The sequence below is a fragment of the Pristiophorus japonicus genome, unplaced genomic scaffold, assembly GCF_044704955.1.
Source record: "Pristiophorus japonicus isolate sPriJap1 unplaced genomic scaffold, sPriJap1.hap1 HAP1_SCAFFOLD_339, whole genome shotgun sequence".
In the NCBI taxonomy this organism is placed as follows: Eukaryota; Metazoa; Chordata; class Chondrichthyes; family Pristiophoridae; genus Pristiophorus; species Pristiophorus japonicus.
This window is the reverse complement of record NW_027253205.1, coordinates 467596-492248: the sequence shown is the minus strand read 5'-3', so window position 1 is coordinate 492248 and position 24653 is coordinate 467596. Positions and strand designations below refer to the sequence as shown.

At 55.8% G+C, this 24653-nt stretch overlaps 1 protein-coding gene across 1 annotated transcript in view; it reads right to left on the bottom strand.

The window, feature by feature from the left end:
- Positions 1-325: 325 nt before the first annotated feature.
- Positions 326-24653, bottom strand: part of LOC139250041 (sarcoplasmic/endoplasmic reticulum calcium ATPase 2-like) — a 116167-nt gene continuing 91839 nt past the window's right edge. Inside the window, exons 13-20 of the mRNA XM_070872605.1 lie at positions 20128-20346; positions 19283-19618; positions 16496-16716; positions 12593-12795; positions 8350-8435; positions 4635-4768; positions 2624-2741; positions 326-1918 (exon numbers count right to left, since the gene is read on the bottom strand). Of these exons, the coding sequence (XP_070728706.1) occupies positions 1649-1918; positions 2624-2741; positions 4635-4768; positions 8350-8435; positions 12593-12795; positions 16496-16716; positions 19283-19618; positions 20128-20346 (1587 nt within the window). The 3' untranslated portion in view covers positions 326-1648. The remainder of the gene's footprint in view (positions 1919-2623; positions 2742-4634; positions 4769-8349; positions 8436-12592; positions 12796-16495; positions 16717-19282; positions 19619-20127; positions 20347-24653) is intronic.

The window sequence follows — 24653 nt, the reverse complement described above, 5'->3', positions numbered from 1 at the left end:
GGCTCGCTCCGCGACAGGACGTTGCCCGGTGGGTCCGGACTTGCCCAACCACACCCCCTCTCTCTCTCTCTCTCTCTCTCTCGCTCTCTCCCCATCTCCTCCTTTCCCTCCCTCCGCCCCCACCGAATCAAACCGCAGAGGTTACGGCCGGACAGTGGTGTCTCGTCACCCTTTCGGGGGGAAGGTCAGAGGGACCCAAAGATAAGGGGTGGGGGGGGGGGGAAGAGAGAGGGGGGGGAAGAGAGAGGGGGGGGGGAAAGAGAGAGGGAGGGGGGGGAAGAGAGAGGGAGGGGGGGGAAGAGAGGGGGGGGGAAGAGAGAGGGGGGGGGAAGAGAGAGGGGGGGGAAGAGAGAGGGGGGGGGGAAGAGAGAGGGGGGGGGGAAGAGAGGGGGGGGAGGGGGGGGGGGGGGGGGGAAGAGAGGGGAGGGGGAGGGGGGGGGAAGTGTGGAGGAGGTCGAGGGTAGGGGGGGGTACTGTCTTGCCCCCTATAGAGCAGTAGCCCGAGTCCCCACCACAATGAGAGAGGGGACCCCACCTCTGGTCGGGACTGGCGCTGACTCTCCCCCCTCCCAGGTGCCATCGGGTTAAAGGTCACAGTGTGTGACCTATTGCCCCCTCTCTTCTTTCTCTCCCCTCCCCCCCCCCCCCCCCTCCCATCAGAGAGAGCGCATCGCCCTTGACCCAGTCCATCTGGGAGCTGGGATGTGAACCGGACCCAATCCCAGCGCTCCCATCACTGCAGGTCGGCAATATCCCGGAGAGAATCCCAGCGGGATGTTCAACCGGGGTGGGGGCGCTGATGGACAGGAAGTCAACATCCCAAAAAACAGGCGTGCAGCAAACAGGGACACACACACAATAATTGGATAAACCATGCAGTCGAAACAGCGTTTTGTTGATTTTGACGTGCGCTTCGAGACAACTCGGCCCGGTGTTTGCAATGGTTGAAGTGTGAATGAACTGGAATAAATACTGTGCATGGGGCAGGGGACAGGGCAGGAGCTCTCCCTTCCCTCACCCCCCCCCCCCCAGTCAGTCAGTCAGTGGGAGGCCGCCCAGAGGGCCAGGGGCAGTGAGAGAGAGAGAGAGAAAGAGAAAGAGAGGCAGCTCACCCAGTGCTCTCAACTCAACCCGGCTCATCTCTCTCTAACCCAGGGTCAGTGGGGAGTGGAGGAGGAGGGGTGGGGGGAGGGTTCTCACTCAATCCTACTTGGTCACAGCGATTGAGAGCCTGTCTGTCGAGGGTGGGGGGGTGGGTGGGAGAGGCGCTCTGTGATGGCTTCAACTACGAGGTGACCTCTGTTCAGACACCGAGGTCACTCTCTCTCTCTCTCTCTCTCTCTGCCTTGGTCATTGAAACCAGAGTCTTACTGCAAATAGAGTGGGTGGGCGGGCAGGGGGTCGAGGACGAGTGCGTTGGGGGGGGGAGGGAGGGGGTTGAAATTAAAATATCAGGGCGTGCATTCTCGACGAACTAAACGTGCAAACACTCGCCCTCTCTCCCCCCCACCCATCACTCGGCACGCCCTCTTCCCCCTTTGTTCTTGCTGCTGCTGTTGGTGGTCCGGGGTGTCGCCTGGCGCTCGGGTCTCTCGCCCCTCCCCTCCCCTCCCCTCCCGCTCGCTGGGTTGTGTCCCGGCGCCCCACATCAGGACCACAGGGTGTTGACGACGTTAGTGTCCGTGCTGTACAGCCACAGCACCAGGGGCCCCACAACCAGGATGAAGCTCCAGGAGACGCCCTCCATCCAGGACGCCAGGCTGCTCTTGCGGCCCTCGGCCCCCTCGGGCGCCTTCGGGGGGTCCACATAGTTGCGGGCGGCGAACTTCAGCGTCTCGTCAATCAGGATGACCGGCAGCGAGAGCTTCAGCACCATGATCCACTGCAGCGTGTGCAGGGGCCGGATCTGGAAGATCAGCTGGAGGGCGGGCGAGGGGATCGAGAGAGAGAGGGTCAGAGGTGAGAGAGCAGCCGCTGTGTGTTCATCCTTCCACACAGGCTCACGCGCAGAGTGTAAACGCAGGCCCACACCCGGACATGTACACTAAACGCAGGCCCACACCCAGTGTAAACGCAGGCCCACACCCAGTGTAAACACACGCCCACACCCGGACACTAAACGCAGGCCCACACCCAGGCACATGCACCAAACGCAGGCCGACAGACGTAGACTGTAAATGCAGGCCCACGCGCAGACACGGTATAAACGCAGGCCCACAACCCAGACATGCATTGTAAACACAGTCCCACACCCAGACACGTACACTGTAAACACAGGCCCACACCCAGACATGCACTGTATAAACGCAGGCCATACCCAGACATGCACTGTATAAACACAGGCCCATACCCAGACATGCACTGTATAAACGCAGGCCCACACCCAGACATGCACTGTATAAACGCAGGCCATACCCAGACATGCACTGTATAACCACAGGCCCATATCCAGACACGCACTGTCTAAACGCAGGCCCATACCCAGACATGCACTGTATAAACGCAGGCCCATACCCAGACATGCACTGTATAAACGCAGACCCATACCCAGACGTGTAGCATGATAATAGATGGGTCTGGTGACAATGGGCCGGTACAGGAGCAGGGGAAGGGTGGCACTCACCGGTAATGGGTCAACGTACAGAATGAGGAAGTGCAGAGCCATGGAGAGGCAGATGGCTCCCAGCAGCCAGACGTTAACCCAGGGGGGCATCTTCAGCAAGGACTGGTTCTCTGACAGGCTGCGGAGAGAGAGAGAGAGAGAGAGAGAGAGAGAGAGAGAGAGAGAGAGAGAGAGAGAGAGAGAGAGAGAGAGAGAGAGCGGTACACGGTTAGTGGGATCACAAACCTTGCTCGCCGGAGGGACTTGCGGGATGTGTCACCCACTGCCGGGCTGTGAACACACCGGGAGCCACTCACCTCAGCATGTCCCCTCACACCAGACGCGAGTTCACAACGTTGCCAGCTTTGCCTGCCCTCAACCCTCCCAGCAAACATCCCGGGCCATCACCCACCTCCCCCTTCCAGCGGCGTACGCACCCAGGACTGGGACCCTGGGTCTGTGTATTCAGGCCTCAGAGCCTCTACAGTGGGCAAGTAACAGGAGGAGGCCCATTCAGCCCCTCGAGCCTGTTACACAGGAACAGGAGGAGGCCCATTCAGCCCCTCGAGCCTGTTACACAGGAACAGGAGGAGGCCATTCAGCCCCTCGAGCCTGTTACACAGGAACAGGAGGAGGCCCATTCAGCCCCTCGAGCCTGTTACACAGGAACAGGAGGAGGCCCATTCAGCCCCTCGAGCCTGTTACACAGGAACAGGAGGAGGCCCATTCAGCCCCTCGAGCCTGTTACACAGGAACAGGAGGAGGCCCATTCAGCCCCTCGAGCCTGTTACACAGGAACAGGAGGAGGCCCATTCAGCCCCTCGAGCCTGTTACACAGGAACAGGAGGAGGCCCATTCAGCCCCTCGAGCCTGTTACACAGGAACAGGAGGAGGCCCATTCAGCCCCTCGAGCCGGTTACTGTTACCATTACATTTTTTAATTAATTATACCTGTCCACTAGCTTTGTGATTTCTGTCCTTGGTTCCCAGATCCTCCAGTTTCTTGCTTCTAACCATTTAGAAAATCACAGAATAAAATTGCTCTGGTGTGAAGGAACGCTCCTTTAATAGTGAGTTCAGTGTGTGAGTGAGCCCGGGTGCGAGTCCGGCCGCCTGAGGAACAGTGTGTTTGAAGACCAGGCCCTCAAATCCACCACCCAGCTCATGGTCTACAGGGCTGTAGTGATACCCGCCCTCCTGTATGGCTCAGAGACAAGGACCATGTACAGTAGACACCTCAAGTCGCTGGAGAAATACCAATAACGATGTCTCCGCAAGATCCTACAAATCCCCTGGGAGGACAGACGCACCAACGTTAGCGTCCTTGACCAGGCCCAACATCCCCAGCATCGAAGCACTGACCACACTCGACCAGCTCCGCTGGGCGGGCCACATTGTCCGCATGGCCCCCAGACACGAGACTCCCCAAAGCAAGCGCTCTACTCGGAACTCCTTCACGGCAAATGAGCCAAAGGTGGACAGAGGAAACGTTACAGGGACACCCTCAAAGCCTCCCTGATAAAGTGCAACATCCCCACCGACACCTGGGAGTCCCTGGCCAAAGACCAGTCCGCCCGGAGTGGAGGAAGTGCATCCGGGAGGGCGCTGAGCACCTCGAGTCTCGTCGCCGAGAGCGTGCAGAAACCAAGCGCAGGCAGCGGAAGGAGCGTGCGGCAAACCTGTCCCACCCTCCCCTTCCCTCAACGTCTGTCTGTCCCACCCTCCCCTTCCCTCAACGTCCCTCAACGTCTGTCTGTCCCACCTGTGACACTGACTGTGGTTCCTGTATTGGTCTGTTTAGTCACCTGGGAACTAACTTTTAGAGTGAAAGCAAGTCTTCCTCCACTCCGAGAGACTATGATGATGATGATGATGATGATGATGGATGATGATGGTGGAACGTCCTTTAATAGTGCTTTCAGTGCGTGTGTGAGAGAAAGAAAATCGGCAGGAATTGAGCAGGACACGACACGGTGCACGGCAGACCCTGATCGAACACCGCCCCCACACCCCCACTGCCTCACACCCTTACCTGTTGAGGGCGTTGAGCATCTCAATGGTGACAAGCACAGACAGCGCCATGGTCATGGGGTACGGAGATTCAAAGACGTGACAGTCCACCCCTTTGAAATCCAGGTTTTCCGGGCCGCACTGCAGGTAGTGGCTCTGAGGGGAGAGCATGGAGACGTCAGTACCAGTTTGGTAGAAACATAGAAAAGAGGAGGAGTAGGCCATTCGGCCCTTCGAGCCTGCACCGCCATTCAATATGATCATGTCTGATCCTCTAGCTCAACACCATATTCCCGCTTTCTCCCCATACCCCTCGACGCCTTTTGTGTCTAGAAATCTATCTGTCCCCCTCTTAAATATATTCAGTGACTTGGCCTCCACAGCCTCCTGTGGTAGAGAATTCCACAGGTTCACTACCCTCTGAGTGAAAACATTTCTCCTCATCTCGCTCCTAAATTTCCTACCCCGTATCCTGAGACTGTGTGATCCCTTGTTCTCGACTTCCCAGCCCCCGGGGAAACATCCTCCCCACATCCAGTCTGTCCAACCCCCATCAGAATTTTATATCTTTCAATCAGATCCCCTCTCATTCTTCTAAACTCCAGTGAATACAGGCCCAGTCGACCCAATCTCTGCTCATACCACAGTCCTGCCATCCCAGGAATCAGTCTGGTGAACCTTCGCTGCACTCCCTCTATGGTGAGTATATCCTTCCTTAGGTAAGGAGACCAAAACTGTACACAGTACTCCAGGTGTGGTCTCACCAAGGCCCTGTGCTGCACCGGCATGTTTGCTTTCAAAGTCTGGTGTACAAGGACACCCAGGTCCCTCTGTACATCCACACCCAGGTCCCTCTGTACATCCACACCCAGGTCCCTCTGTACATCCACACCCAGGTCCCTCTGTACATCCACACCCAGGTCCCTCTGTACATCCACACCCAGGTCCCTCTGTACATCCACACCCAGGTCCCTCTGTACATCCACACCCAGGTCCCTCTGTACATCCACACCCAGGTCCCTCTGTACATCCACACCCAGGTCCCTCTGTACATCCACACCCAGGTCCCTCTGTACATCCACACCCAGGTCCCTCTGTACATCCACACCCAGGTCCCTCTGTACATCCACACCCAGGTCCCTCTGTACATCCACACCCAGGTCCCTCTGTACATCCACACCCAGGTCCCTCTGTACATCCACACCCAGGTCCCTCTGTACATCCACACCCAGGTCCCTCTGTACATCCACACCCAGGTCCCTCTGTACATCCACACCCAGGTCCCTCTGTACATCCACACCCAGGTCCCTCTGTACATCCACACCCAGGTCCCTCTGTACATCCACACCCAGGTCCCTCTGTACATCCACACCCAGGTCCCTCTGTACATCCACACCCAGGTCCCTCTGTACATCCACACCCAGGTCCCTCTGTACATCCACACCCAGGTCCCTCTGTACATCCACACCCAGGTCCCTCTGTACATCCACACTTCCCAAGCCATCACCATTTCAATAATACTTTGTCCTTATGTTTTTCCTACCAAAGTGGATAACTTCACATTTATCCATGTTATACTGCATCTGCCATGTGTTTGCCCACTCACTCAACCGATCTAAATCGCCTTGCAGCCTCTTTGCATCCTCCTCACAACTCACAATCCCACCTCAGTTTGTGTCGTCAGCAAACTTGGAAATATTACATTTGGTTCTCTCATCCAAATCATTTATATATATTGTGAATAGCTGGGGCCCCAGCACTGATCCCTGTGGTACCCCACTAGTCACTGCCCGCCACCCTGAAAAAGACCCGTTTATTCCTACTCTCTGTTTCCTGTCAGTTAACCAATTTTCAATCCATGCCAATACATTACCCCCAATCCTATGTGCTTTAATTTTGCACACTGACCTCTTATGTGGGACTTTATCAAAGGCCTTCTGAAAATCCAAATACATTACATCCACTGGTTCTCCCTTATCTATTCTATCAGTTACATCCTCAAAAAACTCCAGTAGGTTTGTCAAACATGATTTTCCTTTCATAAAATCGACACTTCCCAAGCCATCACCATTTAAATAATACTTTGTCCTTATGTTTTTCCTACCAATGATAAACCGCATCTGCCATATGTTTGCCCACTCACTCAACATTTCTAAATCGCCTTGCAGCGTGTGCGCCGAGGCTGATTAACCTGAAAGGTCCCGCATAAGTTGCTCATCCGCTCCAGTGTTAAAATGGGCGTATGCGCGCCGACATTTAAAGTGACCCTCCGCATTGAAAGAAGGAGGTCGCACGGGGGGAATCGCAGCCTACAGCCAACAGTTGTGTGCGCAACAGAACATTGTATTTATATAGCGCCTTTATCGTAGTCAAACATCCTGAGGCACTTCACAGGAGTGTTACGCGATAAGAAATGTGCCACCAAGCTGTGTCAGGAGAAATTAGGGCAGGGGTTTGGTCAAAGAGGCAGGTTTTAAGGAGTGTCTTGAAGGACGAAAGAGAGGCGGAGAGGTTTAGGGAGGGAGTTCCAGAGCTTGGGGCCCAGGCAACAGAAGACACGGCCACCGATGGTCAGGGATGCTCAAGAGGGCAGAGTTAGAGGAGCGCAGATATCTCGGGGGGGGGGGGGGGGGGGCGAGGGGCTGGAGGAGGTTACAGATAGGGAGGGGTGTAGGAGAGCTGGAGGAGGTTACAGAGATAGGGAGGGACAAGGCCATGGAGAATTTTGAAATCGAGGCGTTGCTTAACCGAGAGCCAATGTAGGTCAGCGAGCACAGCAGGAAGATAATACACACTCCCCCTCCTCTCACACTCACAATAAATGGTAGGACACTGAGAAGTGTAGAGGAACAGAGGGACCTTGGAGTGCAGGTCCACAGATCCCTGAAGGTAGCAGGCCAGGTGGATAAGGTGGTTAAGAAGGCATACGGAATACTTGCCTTTATTAGTCGAGGCATAGAATACAAGAGCAGGGAGGTTATGCTTGAACTGTATAAAACACTGGTTAGGCCACAGCTGGAGTACTGCGTGCAGTTCTGGTCACCACATTACAGGAAGGATGTGATTGCACTGGAGAGGGTGCAGAGGAGATTTACCAGGATGCTGCCTGGACTGGAGAATTTTAGCGATGAGGAAAGATTGGATAGGCTGGGGTTGTTTTCCTGGGAACAGAGGAGGCCGAGGGGAGATTTAATTGAGGTGTATAAAATGATGAGGGGCCTGGATAGAGTGGATAGGACGGACCTGTTTCCCTTGGCAGAGGGGTCAATAACCAGGGGGCACAGATTTAAAGTAATTGGGGGGAGGTTTAGAGGGGATTTGAGGGGAAATCTCTTCACCCAGAGGGTGGTGGGGGTCTGGAACTCACGGCCTGAAAGGGTGGTAGAGGCAGAAACCCTCACCACATTTAAAAAGTACCTGGATGTGCACTTGAAGTGTCGTGACCTACAGGGCTACGGACCTCGAGCTGGAAAGTGGGATTAGGCTGGGTAGCTCTTGGTCTGCCTGCGTGGACACGATGGGCCGAAATGGCCTCCTCCCGCGCTGTAAATGTCTACGATTCCCCATCCCTCTCCCACGCATGACCTCCACACAGAAAGGGAAGGGACCGAGAGAAGCAGGGGCGAGTGGACAGATGGGAGAGAGACACGGATGCGGTGGGGGAATAGAGTGATGGGGGAGGGGGAGGGGCACTGGGGGAGAGGGAGGAGGGAGGGGGAAGGAGAGCAGGGACTCACCAGCTGGTGGAAGTTGACCTGTGGGCCGTCCTTGGCGGCCATGAACCACCAGGCAGCTGCTCCGACCGTCGCCGCTCCGACATAAACTGCAGCAAGACAGAACGGAGAGAGGCATTAACCAGCCGTGCACCCGCAGGTCTGGGAACTGACAACCATCACACGGAGAACGCCCTCCCTCAGCACCCGTCACACCGGGAACCCCCCCCTCGAGATCGCGCCCATCCCCGCTGTTGCGACCTATCGCTGGGCCCTGTGAGAATGCACACACACGCTCGCGAGCGGATACGGGCTCCCAGGCCGCACAGTACCAGACAGGAGTGAATCGTTTCCTTTACCCGCTGTGTGTACTGTACATGTACAGGAGCTAACAGTGACACACACACACACACACACGAGCTAGTTACATCATCACCATAGGCAGTCCCTCGGAATCGAGGAAGACTTGCTTCCACTCTTTAAAAATGAGTCCTTCCGTGGCAGAACAATCCAATACGAGAACCACAGACACTGTCACAGGTGGGACAGATAGTCGTTGAGGGGGAAAACGTAGAAAATAGGAGGCGGCCATTCGGCCCTTCGAGCCTGCACCATTCAATAAGATCATGGCTGATCATTCCCTCAGTACCCCATTCCTGCTTTCTCTCCTTGATCCCTTTAGCCGTAAGGGCCATATCTAACTCCCTCTTGAATATCTCCAATGAACTGACCTCAACAACTCTCTGCGGCAGGGAATTCCACAGGTTAACAACACTCTAGTGAAGAAGTGTCTCCTCATCTCGGTCCTATATGGCCGACCCCTTATCCCAAGACTGTGTCCCCTGATTCTGGTGCTCCCAAACATCGGGAACATTGTACCTGCATCTAACCTGTCCTGACCAGTCAGAATATTATATGTTTCTGTGAGATCCCCTCTCATCCTTCTAAACTCCAATGTATAAAGGCCCAGTTGATCCAGTCTCTCCTCATATGTCAGTCCTGCCATCCCGGGAATCAGTCTGGTGAACCTTCGCTGCACTCCCTCAATAGCAAGAATGTCCTTCCTCAAATTAGGAGACCAAAACTGAACACAATATTCCAGGTGAGGCCTCACCAAGGCCCTGTACAACTGCAGGAAGACCTCCCTGCTCCTATACTCAAATCCCCTCGCTATGAAGGCCAACATACCATTTGCCTTCTTCACCGCCTGCTGTACCTGCATGCCAACTTTCAATGACTGATCAACCATGACATCCAGGTCTCGTTGCACCTCCCCTTTTCCTAATCTGTTACCATTCAGATAATATTCTGTCTTTGTGTTTTTGCCCCCAAAGTGGACAACCTCACATTTATCCACATTATACTGCATCTGCCATGCATTTGCCCACTCACCTAACCTATCCAAGTCATCCTGCAGCCTCTTAGCATCCTCCTCACAGCTCACACTGCCACCCAACTTAGTGTCATCTGCAAACTTGGAGATATTACACTCAATTCATTCATCTAAATCATTAGTGTATATTGTAAATAGCTGGGGTCCCAGCACTGAGCCCTGTGGCACTCCACTAGTCACTGCCTGCCATTCTGAAAAGGACCCGTTTATTCCGACTCTGCTTCCTGTCTGCCAACCATTTCTCTATCCATGTCAGTACATTACCCCCAATACCATGTGCTTTGATTTTGCACACTAATCTCTTGTGTGGGACCTTGTCAAAAGCCTTTTGAAAGTCCAAATACACCACATCCACTGGTTCTCCCTTGTCCACTCTACTAGTTACATCCTCAAAAAATTCCAGAAGATTTGTCATGCATGATTTCCCTTTCATAAATCCATGCTGACTTGGACCGATCCTGTCACTGCTTTCCAAATGCACTGCTATTTCATGTTTAATAATTGATTCCAACATTTTCCCCACTGCTGTCAAGCTAACCGGTCTATAATTACCTGTTTTCTCTCTCCCTCCCTTTTTAAAAAGTGTTACATTAGCTACCCTCCAGTCCATAGGAACTGATCCAGAGTCGATAGACTGTTGGAAAATGATCACCACTACATCCACTATTTCTCGGGACATTTCCTTAAGTACTCTGGGACGCAGACTATCAGGTCCCAGGGATTTATCGGCCTTCAATCCCATCAATTTCCCCAACACAATTTCCCGCCCAATAAGGATTTCCTTCAGTTCCTCCTTCTCACTAGACCCTCGGTCCCCTAGTACTTCCAGAAGGTTATTTGTGTCTTCCTTCGTGAAGACAGAACCAAAGTATTTGTTCAATTGGTCTGCCAAGAATGGGTGGGACAGGTTTGCCGCACGCTCCTTCCGCTGCCTGCGCTCAGTCTCTGCATGCTCTCGGCGACGAGACTCGAGGTGCTAAGCGCCCTCCCGGATGCACTTCCTCCACTCCGGGCGGACTGGTCTTTGGCCAGGGACTCCCAGGTGTCGGTGGGAATGTTACATTTTATCAGGGAGGCTTTGAGGGTGTCCCCTGTAACGTTTCCTCTGCCCACCTTTGGCTCGTTTGCCATGAAGGAGTTCCGAGTCGAGCGCTTGCTTTGGGGAGTCTCGTGTCTGGGGCATGCGGACAATGTGGCCCGCCCAGCGGAGCTGGTCGAGTGTGGTCAGTGCTTCGATGCTGGGGATGTTGGGCCTGGTCGAGGACGCTAACGTTGGTGCATCTATCCTCCCAGGGAATTTGTAGGATCTTGCGGAGACATCGTTGGTGGTTATTCCTCCAGCGACTTGGTGTCTACTGTACATGGTCCATGTCTCTGAGCCATACAGGAGGGTGGCTATTACTACAGCCCTGTAGACCATGAGCGTGGTGGCAGGACAGTGTGTACAGGGGACACTCAGACACACACAGTGGGCCAACAGTGAATCACAGACCACACTTGATCAGCTCCGCTGGGCAGGCCATACTGTTCGCATGCCCCGACACGAGACTCCCCAAAGCAAGCGCTCTACTCGAAACTCCTTCACAGCAAGCGAGCCAAAGGTGGGCAGAGGAAACGTTACAGGGGACCACCCTCAAAGCTTCCCTGATAAAGTGCAACATCCCCACCGACACCTGCGAGTCCCTGGCCAAAGACCAGTCCGCCCTAAGTGGAGGAAGTGCATCTGGGAGGGCGCTGAGAGTGTCTCGTCGCCGAGAGCGTGCAGAAACCAAGCGCAAGCAGCGGAAGGAGCGTGCGGCAAACCAGTCCCACCCACCCTTTCTCTCAACGACTATCTGTCCCACCTGTGACAGGGACTGTGGTCCTCGTACTGGACTGTTCAGCCACCTAAGGACTCATGTTAAGAACATAAGAAATAGGAGGAGTAGGCCATATGGCCCCTCAAGCCTGCTCTGCTATTAAATATGATCATGGCTGATCCGATCATGGACTCAGCTCCACTTCCCCGCCCACCCCCTTATTACCTTATCGTTTAAGAAATTATCTATTTTTGTCTGAAATTTATTCAATGTCCCAGCGTCCACAGCTCTCTGAGGCAGCGAATTGCACAGATTTACAACCCTCAGAAGAAATTCCTCCTCAACTCAGTTTTAAATGGGCAGCCCCTTATTCTAAGACCATGCCCCCTAGTTCTAGTCTCCCCCATCAGTGGACACATCCTCTCTGCATCCACCTTGTCGAGCCCCCTCATAATCTTATGTGTTTCGATAAGATCACCTCTCATTCTTCTGAATTCCAATGAGTAGAGGCCCAACCTCCTCAACCTTTCCTCATAAGTCAACCCCCTCCTCCTCGGAATCAACCGAGTGAACCTTTTCTGAACTGCCTCCAAAGCAAGTATATCCTTTCGTAAATATGGAAACCAAAACTGCACGCAGTACTCCAGGTGTGGCCTCACCAATACCCTGTACAACTGTAGCAAGACTTCCCTGCTTTTATACTCCATCCCCTTCGCAATAAAGGCCAAGATACCATTGGCCTTCCTGATCACTTGCTGTACCTACACACTAACTTTTTGTGTTTCATGCACAAGTACCCCCAGGTCCCGGTGTAGTGCGGCACTTTGCAATCTTTCTCCATTTAAATAATAACTTGCTCTGTGATTTTCTTTTCTGCCAAAGTGCATGACCTCACACTTTCCCACATTATACTCCATCTGCCAAATTTTTGCCCACTCACTTAGCCTGTCTACGTCCCTTTGCAAGTCTTCCTCGATTCCGAGGGACTGCCTATGATGACGACACACACACACACGCAGGCACGGAGACACGCACCGTAGCCGTACCCTGAGCCGACAGAGTCACCGATACCCACCTCCGATAACCATGTAGCGGAAGAAAAGCCAGCCGCTGATGAGAGGCTCCTTGGGGCTGCGGGGAGGTTTGCTCATGATGTCCAGGTCGGGAGGGTTGAAGCCGAGTGCTGTTGCTGGAAGGCCGTCAGTCACCAGGTTCACCCAGAGCAACTGGACCGGGATCAGCGCCTCTGGGATCCCAATAGCGGCTGTCAGGAATATGCTGCCGGGAGAGAGAGAGAGAGAGAGAGAGAGAGAGAGTGTGTCAGACTCAGATAGACGAGGGTGAGGGGGCGGAGGAGAGAGGCGAGCCACAGTATGGTCTACAGTTTGGGTCTCCTTACCGAAGGATGGATGTACAGGCCATAGAGGGAGTGCAGCGAAGGTTCAGAGGACTGAGTCCTGGGATGGTGGGGTGGGGGGGAAATTGTCCTATGAGGCGAGATTGAGCAGACTAGGCCTATATTCCGTAGCGTTCCGAAGAATGAGAGGCGATCTCTTGGAAACATACAAGATTCTGAGGGGGATTGACAGGGTAGATGCAGGGAGTATGTTTCCCTGAGCTGGGGAGTCTAGAACCAGGGGTCACAGTCTCAGGATAAGGGGTCGGCCATTTAGGACTGAGATGAGGAGAAATTTCTTCACTCGTGGGGTGGTGAATTTTTGGAATTCTCTGCCCCAGAGAGCTGTGGAGGCTCAGTCTTTGAGTATATTCAAGGCAGAGATAGATAGATTTTTTGGATATTACGGGAACATAAGAAATAGGAGCAGGAGTTGGCCATACAGCCCCTCGAGCCTGCTCCGCCATTTAATCCGATCATGGACTCAGCTCCACTTCCCCATCTGCTCCCCATAACCCTTTATTCCCTTATTGCTCAAAAATCTGTCTATCTCCACCTTAAATATATTCAATGTTCCAGCTTCCACAGCTCTCTGAGGCAACAAATTCCATGGATTTGCAACCCTCAGAAATTCCTCCTCATCTCAGTTTTAAATGGGTGGCCCCTTATTCTGAGACTATGCCCCCTAGTTCTAGTCTCCCCCATCAGTGGAAACATCCTCTCTGCATCCACCTTGTCGAGCCCCCTCATAATCTTATACGTTTCCATAAGGTCACCTGTCATTCTTCTGAATTCCAATGAGCAGAGGCCCAACCTCCTCAACCTTTCCTCATAAGTCAACCCCCCTCATCTCCGGAATCAACCGAGTGAACCTTCTCTGAACTGTCTCCAAAGCAAATATATCCCTCCTTAAATACGGAGACCAAAACTGCACGCAGTACTCCAGGTGTGGCCTCACCAATACCCGGTATAACTGTAGCAAGACTTCCCTGCTTTTATACTCCATCCCCTTTGCAATAAAGGCCAAGATACCATTGGCCTTCCTGATCACTTGCTGAATCTGCATACTAACCTTTTGTGTTTCATGCACAAGTACCCCCAGGTCCCGCTATACTGCAGCACTTTGCAATCGTTCTCCATTTAAATTATAATTAAACTTTTCTATTATTTCTGCCAAAGTGGATAACCTCACATTTTCCCACATTATATGCCATCTGCCAAATTTTTGCCCACTCACTTAGCCTGTCTATAATCCCGTTGCAGATTTTTTGTGTCCTCCTCACAATTTGCTTTCCCATCCATCTTTGTATCATCAGCAAACTTGGCTACGTTACACTCGGTCCCTTCATCCAAGTGGTTAATATAGATTGTAAATAGTTGGGGTCCCAGCACCGATCTCTCTGACACCCCACTAGTCACCGTTTCCCAACCGGAAAATGACTCATTTATCCCGACTCTCTGTTCTCTGTTAATTAGCCAATCCTCTATCCATGCTAATATATTACCCCCAACCCCGTGAACTTTGATCTTCTGCAGTAACCTTTTATGTGGCACCTTGTCAAATGCCTTCTGGAAATCCAAATACACCACATCCACTGGTTCCCCCTTTATCCACCCTGTTCGTTACATCCTCAAAGAACTCCAGCAAATTTGTCAAACATGATTTCCCTTCATAAATCCATGCTGACTCTGTTCGATTGAATTATGCTTTTCCAAATGTCCTGCTACTGCTTCCTTAATAATGGACTCCAGCATTTTCCCCAACGACAGATGTTAGGCAAACTGGTCTATAGTTTCCTGCTTTTTTAAATAAGGGCATTACATTTGCTGTTTTCCAATGCGCTGGGACCTCCCCAGAATCCAGGGAATTTTGCAGATTACAACCAATGCATCCATTTCTTTTAAGACCCGAGGATGTAAGCCATCAGATCCAGGGATAGTGCGGGAAAGTCAAGTTGAGGAGAAGATCAGCCTTTGCAATGTATGCGTCTGTGAATATGCTCACAGGTTTGGAGAGATGTTGAGCTGGGAGTGGCTTAGCCAGTCATGTGATGTTCACGAGACTCAATAAAACCCCAGCCAGTTGGGTTTGGAGGACCCACGATGAGGCAGGTGGTTGTGAGCCCAGTGGATGAACTGGTAAGGTGTAGTGTGATTGTTAAACCATTTGCTATTAAGAACTCGGTTTATTCGCAATGTGTTGCTATGAATTCTTAAGCAAAGAACCCAGAAAGCAAATGCATTACAGCAATGATGTCATTAAATGACGGAGCAGGCTCGAGGCACCGAAAGGCCTCCTCCTGTTCCTGTGCAACAGGCTCGAGGGGCTGAATGGGCCTCCTCCTGTTACAGTGTAACAGGCTCGAGGGGCTGAATGGGCCTCCTCCTGTTCCTGTGTAACAGGCTCGAGGGGCTGAATGGGCCTCCTCCTGTTCCTGTGTAACAGGCTCGAGGGGCTGAATGGGCCTCCTCCTGTTCCTGTGTAACAGGCTCGAGGGGCTGAATGGGCCTCCTCCTGTTCCTGTGTAACAGGCTCGAGGGGCTGAATGGGCCTCCTCCTGTTCCTGTGTAACAGGCTCGAGGGGCTCAATGGGCCTCCTCCTGTTCCTGTGTAACAGGCTCGAGGGGCTGAATGGGCCTCCTCCTGTTACAGTGTAACAGGCTCGAGGGGCTGAATGGGCCTCCTCCTGTTCCTGTGTAACAGGCTCGAGGGGCTGAATGGGCCTCCTCCTGTTCCTGTGTAACAGGCTCGAGGGGCTGAATGGGCCTCCTCCTGTTAGTGTGTAACAGGCTCGAGGGGCTGAATGGGCCTCCTCCTGTTAGTGTAACAGGCTCGAGGGGCTGAATGGGCCTCCTCCTGTTAGTGTGTAACAGGCTCGAGGGGCTGAATGGGCCTCCTCCTGTTAGTGTGTAACAGGCTCGAGGGGCTGAATGGGCCTCCTCCTGTTAGTGTGTAACAGGCTCGAGGGGCTGAATGGGCCTCCTCCTGTTCTTGTGTAACAGGCTCGAGGGGCTGAATGGGCCTCCTCCTGTTCCTGTGTAACAGGCTCGAGGGGCTGAATGGACCTCCTCCTGTTCCTGAGTAACAGGCTCGAGGGGCTGAATGGGCCTCCTCCTGTTCCTGAGTAACAGGCTCGAGGGGCTGAATGGGCCGCCTCCTGTTCCTGTGTAACAGGCTCGAGGGGCTGAATGGGCCTCCTCCTGTTCCTGAGTAACAGGCTCGAGGGGCTGAATGGGCCGCCTCCTGTTCCTGTGTAACAGGCTCGAGGGGCTGAATGGGCCTCCTCCTGTTCCTGTGTAACAGGCTCGAGGGGCTGAATGGGCCTCCTCCTGTTCCTGTGTAACAGGCTCGAGGGGCTGAATGGGCCTCCTCCTGTTCCTGTATAACAGGCTCGAGGGGCTGAATGGGCCTCCTCCTGTTCCTGTGTAACAGGCTGGAGGGGCTGAATGGGCCTCCTCCTGTTCCTGTATAACAGGCTCGAGGGGGAGCGAGGGTTTTGCGTGTTTTTGGAGCTGAGGGCCAGTGTATTGGTTGCCGTGGTCCTGGGACTCCCTCTCCCCCGCCCCCCTCCCCTCACTCACCAGACCACCTCCCCGATGTTGGAGGAGATGAGGTAGCGGATGAACTGCTTCATGTTGTTGTAGATGGCGCGGCCTTCCTCCACCGCCGCCACGATCGTGGCGAAGTTGTCGTCAGCCAGCACCATCTCCGAGGCGCTCTTGGCCACGGCTGTGCCGGATCCCATGGCAATGCCGATCTCCGCCTTCTTCAGGGCCGGTGCGTCGTTCACTCCGTCGCCTGTCTGCGAGGGAAATCACGGAAAATAGCCGTCGGTGTCTGACCGTCGCCTTGGGTCCCCGCCGCTCACTCCGCTCCCCGGCCCACCCACTCTGTCTCTTCCCCCCACCCCCCCCCCCCACAAACCATCGGCCCCCTCCCACCACCCCCCCTCATCCAAGCTCCTCCCCCACCCAGCCCCACACCCTTCCCCCCCGCCCCACTGCCATCCTATCTCAGGCCACGATCCGAGGTGGAACAAGACCCTTAGCGTCTTATCTGACGCCCTCGGCCCCATATCGCCAAGACCGCTGATTTCCTCCTCCGTAAAATCGCACCGAGTCCCACTCACCCATCACCCCCTGTGCTCGCTGCCCCCGTGTCCCAACTCGCACCCAGTCCCGCTCACCCATCACCCCCTGTGCTCACTGCCCCGTGTCCTAACTCGCACCCAGTCCCGCTCACCCATCACCCCCTGTGCTCACTGCCCCGTGTCCTAACTCGCACCCAGTCCCGCTCACCCATCACCCCCTGTGCTCACTGCCCCGTGTCCTAACTCGCCCCCAGTCCCACTCACCCATCACCCCCTGTGCTCACTGCCCCCGTGTCCTAACTCACACCCAGTCCCACTCACCCATCACCCCCTGTGCTCACTGCCCCGTGTCCTAACTCACACCCAGTCCCACTCACCCATCACCCCCTGTGCTCACTCCCCCGTGTCCTAACTCGCACCCAGTCCCGCTCACCCATCACCCCCTGTGCTCACTGCCCCGTGTCCTAATTCACACCCAGTCCCACTCACCCATCACCCCCTGTGCTCACTCCCCCGTGTCCTAACTCGCACCCAGTCCCACTCACCCATCACCCACTGTGCTCACTGCCCCGTGTCCTAACTCACACCCAGTCCCGCTCACCCATCACCCACTGTGCTCGCTGCCCCGTGTCCTAACTCGCACCCAGTCCCGCTCACCCATCACCCCCTGTGCTCGCTGCCCCGTGTCCTAACTCTCACCCAGTCCCGCTCACCCATCACCCAGTGTGCTCACTGCCCCCGTGTCCTAACTCGCACCGAGTCCCGCTCACCCATCACCCCCTGTGCTCACTGCCCCAGTGTCCTAACTCGCACCGAGTCCGGCTCACCCATCACCCACTGTGCTCGCTGCCCCGTGTCCTAACTCACACCGAGTCCCGCTCACCCATCACCCCCTGTGCTCGCTGACCCCGTGTCCTAACTCGCACTGAGTCACGCTCACCCATCACCCAGTGTGCTCGCTGTCCCGTGTCCTAACTCGCACCCAGTCCCATTCACCCATCACCCCCTGTGCTCACTGACCCGTGTCCTAACTCGCACCGAGTCCCACTCACCCATCACCCCGTGCTCACTGCCCCGTGTCCTAACTCGCACCGAGTCCCGCTCACCCACTACCCCCTGCCTCCGTGTCCTAACTCGCACCAAGTCCCGCTCACCCATCACCCCCTGTGCTCGCTGCCCCCGTGTCCTAACTCGCACCCAGTCCCGCTCACCCATCACCCCGTGCTCACTGACCTACATTGGCTCCCATTTAAGCAACGCCTCGATTTCAAAATTCTCATCCTTGCTATCAAATCCCGCCATGGCCCTCGCCTCTTCTCATCTCTGTAACCCCCTCCAGCCCTCAGATCCCTCCCTATCTCTAACCTCCTCCAGCCCCTACACCACTCCCTATCTCTGTAACCTCCTCCAGCCGCTACACACCTTCCTATCTCTGTAACCTCCAGCCCCTACACCCTTCCCTATCTCTGTAACCTCCTCCAGCCCCTACATCCCTCCCTATCTCTAACCTCCTCCAGCCCCGTAGACCCCTCCCTATCTCTGTAACCCCCTCCAGCCCCGTAGACCCCTCCCTACCTCAGTAACCTCCCCCAGCCCCTACACCCCTCCCTATCTCTGTAACCTCCTCCAGCCCCCTATGCCCCTCCCTATCTCTGTAACCTCCCCCAGCCCCCTACACCCCTCCCTGTCTCAGTAACCTCCTCCAGCCGCTACACACCTTCCTATCTCTAACCTCCAGCCCCTACACCCCTCCCTATCTCTGTAACCCCCTCCAGCCCCACAACCCCTCCCTATCTCTGTAACCCCCTCCAGCCCCACAACCCCTCCCTAACTCTGTAACCCCCTCCAGCCCCGTAGACCCCTCCCTATCTCAGTAACCTCCCCCAGCCCCTACACCCCTCCCTATCTCTGTAACCCCCTCCAGCCCCATAGACCCCTCCCTATCTCAGTAACCCCCTCCAGCCCCACAACCCCTCCCTATCTCTGTAACCCCCTCCAGCCCCACAACCCCTCCCTAACTCTGTAACCCCCTCCAGCCCCGTAGACCCCTCCCTATCTCTGTAACCCCCTCCAGCCCATACACCCCTCCCTGTCTCTGTAACCTCCTCCAGCCCCTACACCCCTCCCTATCTCTGTAACCTCCTCCAGTCCCTACACCCCTCCCTATCTCTGTAACCTCCTCCAGTCCCTAAACCCCTCCCTATCTCTGTAACCCCCTCCAGCCCCTACACCCCTCCCTACCTCAGTAACCTCCCCCAGCCCCTACAGCCCCACTCACCATGGCGGTGACCTCGTCGAGCGACTGCAGGAACTCGATGATCTTGGACTTGTGCGAGGGCTCAACGCGGGCGAAGCAGCGGGCATCCTGCACCGCCTGCCGCTGCGCCTGGAGGCTCAGCTCGTCGAACTCGCGGCCGGTGAAGGCCTTCAGCCCCACCTCCTCGTCCAGCCCGAAGATGCCGATGAGCCGGCAGATGGCCACCGCCGTGCCCTTGTTGTCGCCGGTGATCATGATCACGTGGATGCCCGCCTGCCGGCACAGCCGCATGGAGTCGGCCACCTCCTTCCGGGGCGGGTCCAGCATTCCCACACAGCCCACGAAGGTCAGGTCCATCTGTGGAGGGGGGGGGAGTGAGTGAGTGAGAGAAGGGGGGAGAGTGAGTGAGTGAGAGAAGGGGGGAGAGTGAGTGAGTGAGAGAAGGGGGGAGAGTGAGTGAGTGAGAGAAGGGGGGAGAGGAGGAAAGAGAGAGGGGCCGAGCACGAGAGAGAGAGACAGACAGACAGACAGACAGACAGACAGACACAGACAGACAGACAGACAGACAGACAGACACCGTTTGACAGGACCTTGCAACCCCTCAGGACGTCCGTAATCGTCTCTCAGCCACTGACGCACTCTCTGGAGTGGTAGTCACTGTTGTAACGCTGCAGCAAATTTGCGCACAGCAAGCTCCCACAAACAGCAAGGTGACCAGTGGGCGTGGGATCAGTGCACATCTCGCCGCCAAAAGCGGAGTCACTCGATGGCGTCACTTGCTGGGGTGCCTGGTGCAGAGCTTCCCCCCCCCCCTCCCACACCCTCGCCATGCCACAACCCCCACCTCTCGCGCCCGCGTCACTCACCTCGTACTCGGCGAACAGGGTGGGGTCCTCGAGCTTGAGCTGGTCCCTGCGGAGCGGGTGGTCCCGTGTGGCCAGCGCCAGGCAGCGCAGTGTGTCCCGGCCCGTGCCCCACTCCCGGATCACCCCCATCAGCTGCTCCTTCAGCGGCGCCGTCAGCGGGAACTTCTCCGAGCCCACCCGGATAGACCGGCAACGCTCGATCACACCTTCCGGGGCGCCCTGGGCTCAGGGGAGAGAGAGAGAGAGAGAGAGAGAGAACACAGTCAGTACAGGGAGAGAGAGAGGGGGCGAGAGAGCAGAGTCAGTACAGGGAGAGAGAGAGAACAGAGTCAGTACAGAGAGAGAGAGGGGGGGCGAGAGAACAGAGTCAGTACAGGGAGAGAGAAGGGGGGCGAGAGAGCAGTCAGTACAGGGAGAGAGAGAGAACAGAGTCAGTACAGGGAGAGAGAGCAGAGTCAGTACAGGGAGAGAGAGGGGGGGCGAGAGAACAGAGTCAGTACAGGGAGAGAGAAGGGGGGCGAGAGAGCAGTCAGTACAGGGAGAGAGAGAGAGCAGAGTCAGTACAGGGAGAGAGAGCAGAGTCAGTACAGGGAGAGAGAGCAGAGTCAGTACAGGGAGAGAGAGGGGGGGCGAGAGAACAGAGTCAGTACAGGGAGAGAGAAGGGGGGCGAGAGAGCAGTCAGTACAGGGAGAGAGAGAGAGCAGAGTCAGTACAGGGAGAGAGAGAGAACAGAGTCAGTACAGAGAGAGAGAGGGGGGGCGAGAGAACAGAGTCAGTACAGGGAGAGAGAAGGGGGGCGAGAGAGCAGTCAGTACAGGGAGAGAGAGAGAACAGAGTCAGTACAGGGAGAGAGAAGGGGGGCGAGAGAGCAGTCAGTACAGGGAGAGAGAGAGAACAGAGTCAGTACAGAGAGAGAGAGGGGGGGCGAGAGAGCAGAGTCAGTACAGGGAGAGAGAGGGGGGGGCGAGAGAGCAGTCAGTACAGGGAGAGAGAGAGAACAGAGTCAGTACAGGGAGAGAGAGGGGGGGGCGAGGGAACAGTCAGTACAGGGAGAGAGAGAGAACAGAGTCAGTACAGAGAGAGAGAGAGGGGGCGAGAGAGCAGAGTCAGTACAGGGAGAGAGAGGGGGGGCGAGAGAGCAGTCAGTACAGGGGGAGAGAGAGAACAGAGTCAGTACAGAGAGAGAGAGAGGGGGCGAGAGAGCAGAGTCAGTACAGGGAGAGAGAGGGGGGCGAGAGAGCAGTCAGTACAGAGAGAGAGAAGGGGGGCGAGAGAGCAGTCAGTACAGGGAGAGAGAAGGGGGGCGAGAGAGCAGTCAGTACAGGGAGAGAGAGAGAGCAGAGTCAGTACAGGGAGAGAGAGGGGGGGCGAGAGAACAGAGTCAGTACAGGGAGAGAGAAGGGGGGCGAGAGAGCAGTCAGTACAGGGAGAGAGAGAGAGCAGAGTCAGTACAGGGAGAGAGAGAGAACAGAGTCAGTACAGAGAGAGAGAGGGGGGGCGAGAGAACAGAGTCAGTACAGGGAGAGAGAAGGGGGGCGAGAGAGCAGTCAGTACAGGGAGAGAGAGAGAACAGAGTCAGTACAGGGAGAGAGAAGGGGGGCGAGAGAGCAGTCAGTACAGGGAGAGAGAGAGAACAGAGTCAGTACAGAGAGAGAGAGGGGGGGCGAGAGAGCAGAGTCAGTACAGGGAGAGAGAGGGGGGGGTCGAGAGAGCAGTCAGTACAGGGAGAGAGAGAGAACAGAGTCAGTACAGGGAGAGAGAGGGGGGGGCGAGGGAACAGTCAGTACAGGGAGAGAGAGAGAACAGAGTCAGTACAGAGAGAGAGAGAGGGGGCGAGAGAGCAGAGTCAGTACAGGGAGAGAGAGGGGGGGGCGAGAGAGCAGAGTCAGTACAGGGAGAGAGAGGGGGGGGCGAGAGAGCAGTCAGTACAGGGAGAGAGAGAGAACAGAGTCAGTACAGAGAGAGAGAGAGGGGGCGAGAGAGCAGAGTCAGTACAGGGAGAGAGAGGGGGGGCGAGAGAGCAGTCAGTACAGGGAGAGAGAGAGAACAGAGTCAGTACAGGGAGAGAGAGGGGGGGGGCGAGGGAACAGTCAGTACAGGGAGAGAGAGAGAACAGAGTCAGTACAGAGAGAGAGAGAGGGGGCGAGAGAGCAGAGTCAGTACAGGGAGAGAGAGGGGGGGGCGAGAGAGCAGTCAGTACAGGGAGAGAGAGAGAACAGAGTCAGTACAGAGAGAGAGAGAGGGGGCGAGAGAGCAGAGTCAGTACAGGGAGAGAGAGGGGGGGGGCGAGAGAGCAGTCAGTACAGGGAGAGAGAGAGAACAGAGTCAGTACAGAGAGAGAGAGGGGGGGGGGCGAGAGAGCAGAGTCAGTACAGGGAGAGAGAGGGGGGGGGGGCGAGAGAGCAGTCAGTACAGGGAGAGAGAGAGAGAGAGAGAGAGAACAGAGTCAGTACAGGGAGAGAGAGGGGGGGCGAGAGAGCAGTCAGTACAGGGAGAGAGAGAGAGAGAGAGAGAACAGAGTCAGTACAGGGAGAGAGAGGGGGGGCGAGAGAGCAGTCAGTACAGGGAGAGAGAGAGAGAGAGAGAGAACAGAGTCAGTACAGGGAGAGAGAGGGGGGGGCGAGAGAGCAGAGTCAGTACAGGGAGAGAGAGAGAGAGAGAGAGAACAGAGTCAGTACAGAGAGAGAGAGGGGGGGGCGAGAGAGCAGAGTCAGTACAGGGAGAGAGAGGGGGGGGCGAGAGAGCAGTCAGTACAGGGAGAGAGAGAGAACAGAGTCAGTACAGAGAGAGAGAGGGGGGGCGAGAGAGCAGAGTCAGTACAGGGAGAGAGAGGGGGGGGCGAGAGAGCAGTCAGTACAGGGAGAGAGAGAGAGAGAGAGAGAACAGAGTCAGTACAGAGAGAGAGAGGGGGGGGCGAGAGAGCAGTCAGTACAGGAGAGAGAGAGAGAGAGAGAGAGAGAGAACAGAGTCAGTACAGAGAGAGAGAGGGGGGGGCGAGAGAGCAGAGTCAGTACAGGGAGAGAGAGGGGGGGGCGAGAGAGCAGTCAGTACAGGGAGAGAGAGAGAGAGAGAGAGAGAACAGAGTCAGTACAGAGAGAGAGAGGGGGGGCGAGAGAACAGAGTCAGTACAGGGAGAGAGAGGGGGGGGGCGAGAGAGCAGAGTCAGTACAGGGAGAGAGAGGGGGGGGCGAGAGAGCAGTCAGTACAGGGAGAGAGAGAGAGAGAGAGAGAGAACAGAGTCAGTACAGAGAGAGAGAGGGGGGGCGAGAGAGCAGAGTCAGTACAGGGAGAGAGAGGGGGGCGAGAGAACAGAGTCAGTACAGGGAGAGAGAGGGGGGGGGCGAGAGAACAGAGTCAGTACAGGGAGAGAGAGGGGGGGCGAGAGAGCAGTCAGTACAGGGAGAGAGAGGGGGGGCGAGAGAGCACAGTCAGTACAGGGAGAGAGAGGGGGGGACGAGAGAACAGAGTCAGTACAGGGAGAGAGAGAGAGAGAGAGAACAGAGTCAGTACAGAGAGAGAGAGGGGGGGCGAGAGAACAGAGTCAGTACAGGGAGAGAGAGGGGGGGCGAGGGAGCACAGTCAGTACAGGGAGAGAGAGGGGGGGCGAGAGAGCAGTCAGTACAGGGAGAGAGAGAGAGAGAGAACAGAGTCAGTACAGGGAGAGAGAGGGGGGGCGAGAGAACAGAGTCAGTACAGGGAGAGAGAGGGGGGGGCGAGAGAACAGAGTCAGTACAGGGAGAGAGAGGGGGGGCGAGAGAGCAGTCAGTACAGGGAGAGAGGGGGCGAGAGAACAGAGTCAGTACAGGGAGAGAGAGGGGGGGCGAGAGAGCAGTCAGTACAGGGAGAGAGGGGGCGAGAGAACAGAGTCAGTACAGGGAAAGAGAGGGGGGGCGAGAGAACAGAGTCAGTACAGGGAGAGAGAGAGAGAGAGAACAGAGTCAGTACAGAGAGAGAGAGGGGGGGCGAGAGAACAGAGTCAGTACAGGGAGAGAGAGGGGGGGCGAGGGAGCACAGTCAGTACAGGGAGAGAGGGGGCGAGAGAACAGAGTCAGTACAGGGAGAGAGAGGGGGGGCGAGAGAACAGAGTCAGTACAGGGAGAGAGAGAGAACAGAGTCAGTACAGGGAGAGAGAGGGGGGGCGAGGGAGCACAGTCAGTACAGGGAGAGAGAGGGGGGGGCGAGAGAGCAGTCAGTACAGGGAGAGAGGGGGCGAGAGAACAGAGTCAGTACAGGGAGAGAGGGGGCGAGAGAACAGAGTCAGTACAGGGAGAGAGAGGGGGGGGCGAGAGAACAGAGTCAGTACAGGGAGAGAGAGGGGGGGGCGAGAGAACAGAGTCAGTACAGGGAGAGAGAGGGGGGGGGGCGAGAGAACAGAGTCAGTACAGGGAGAGAGAGGGGGGGCGAGAGAGCAGTCAGTACAGGGAGAGAGGGGGCGAGAGAACAGAGTCAGTACAGAGAGAGAGAGGGGGGGCGAGAGAACAGAGTCAGTACAGGGAGAGAGAGGGGGGGCGAGGGAGCACAGTCA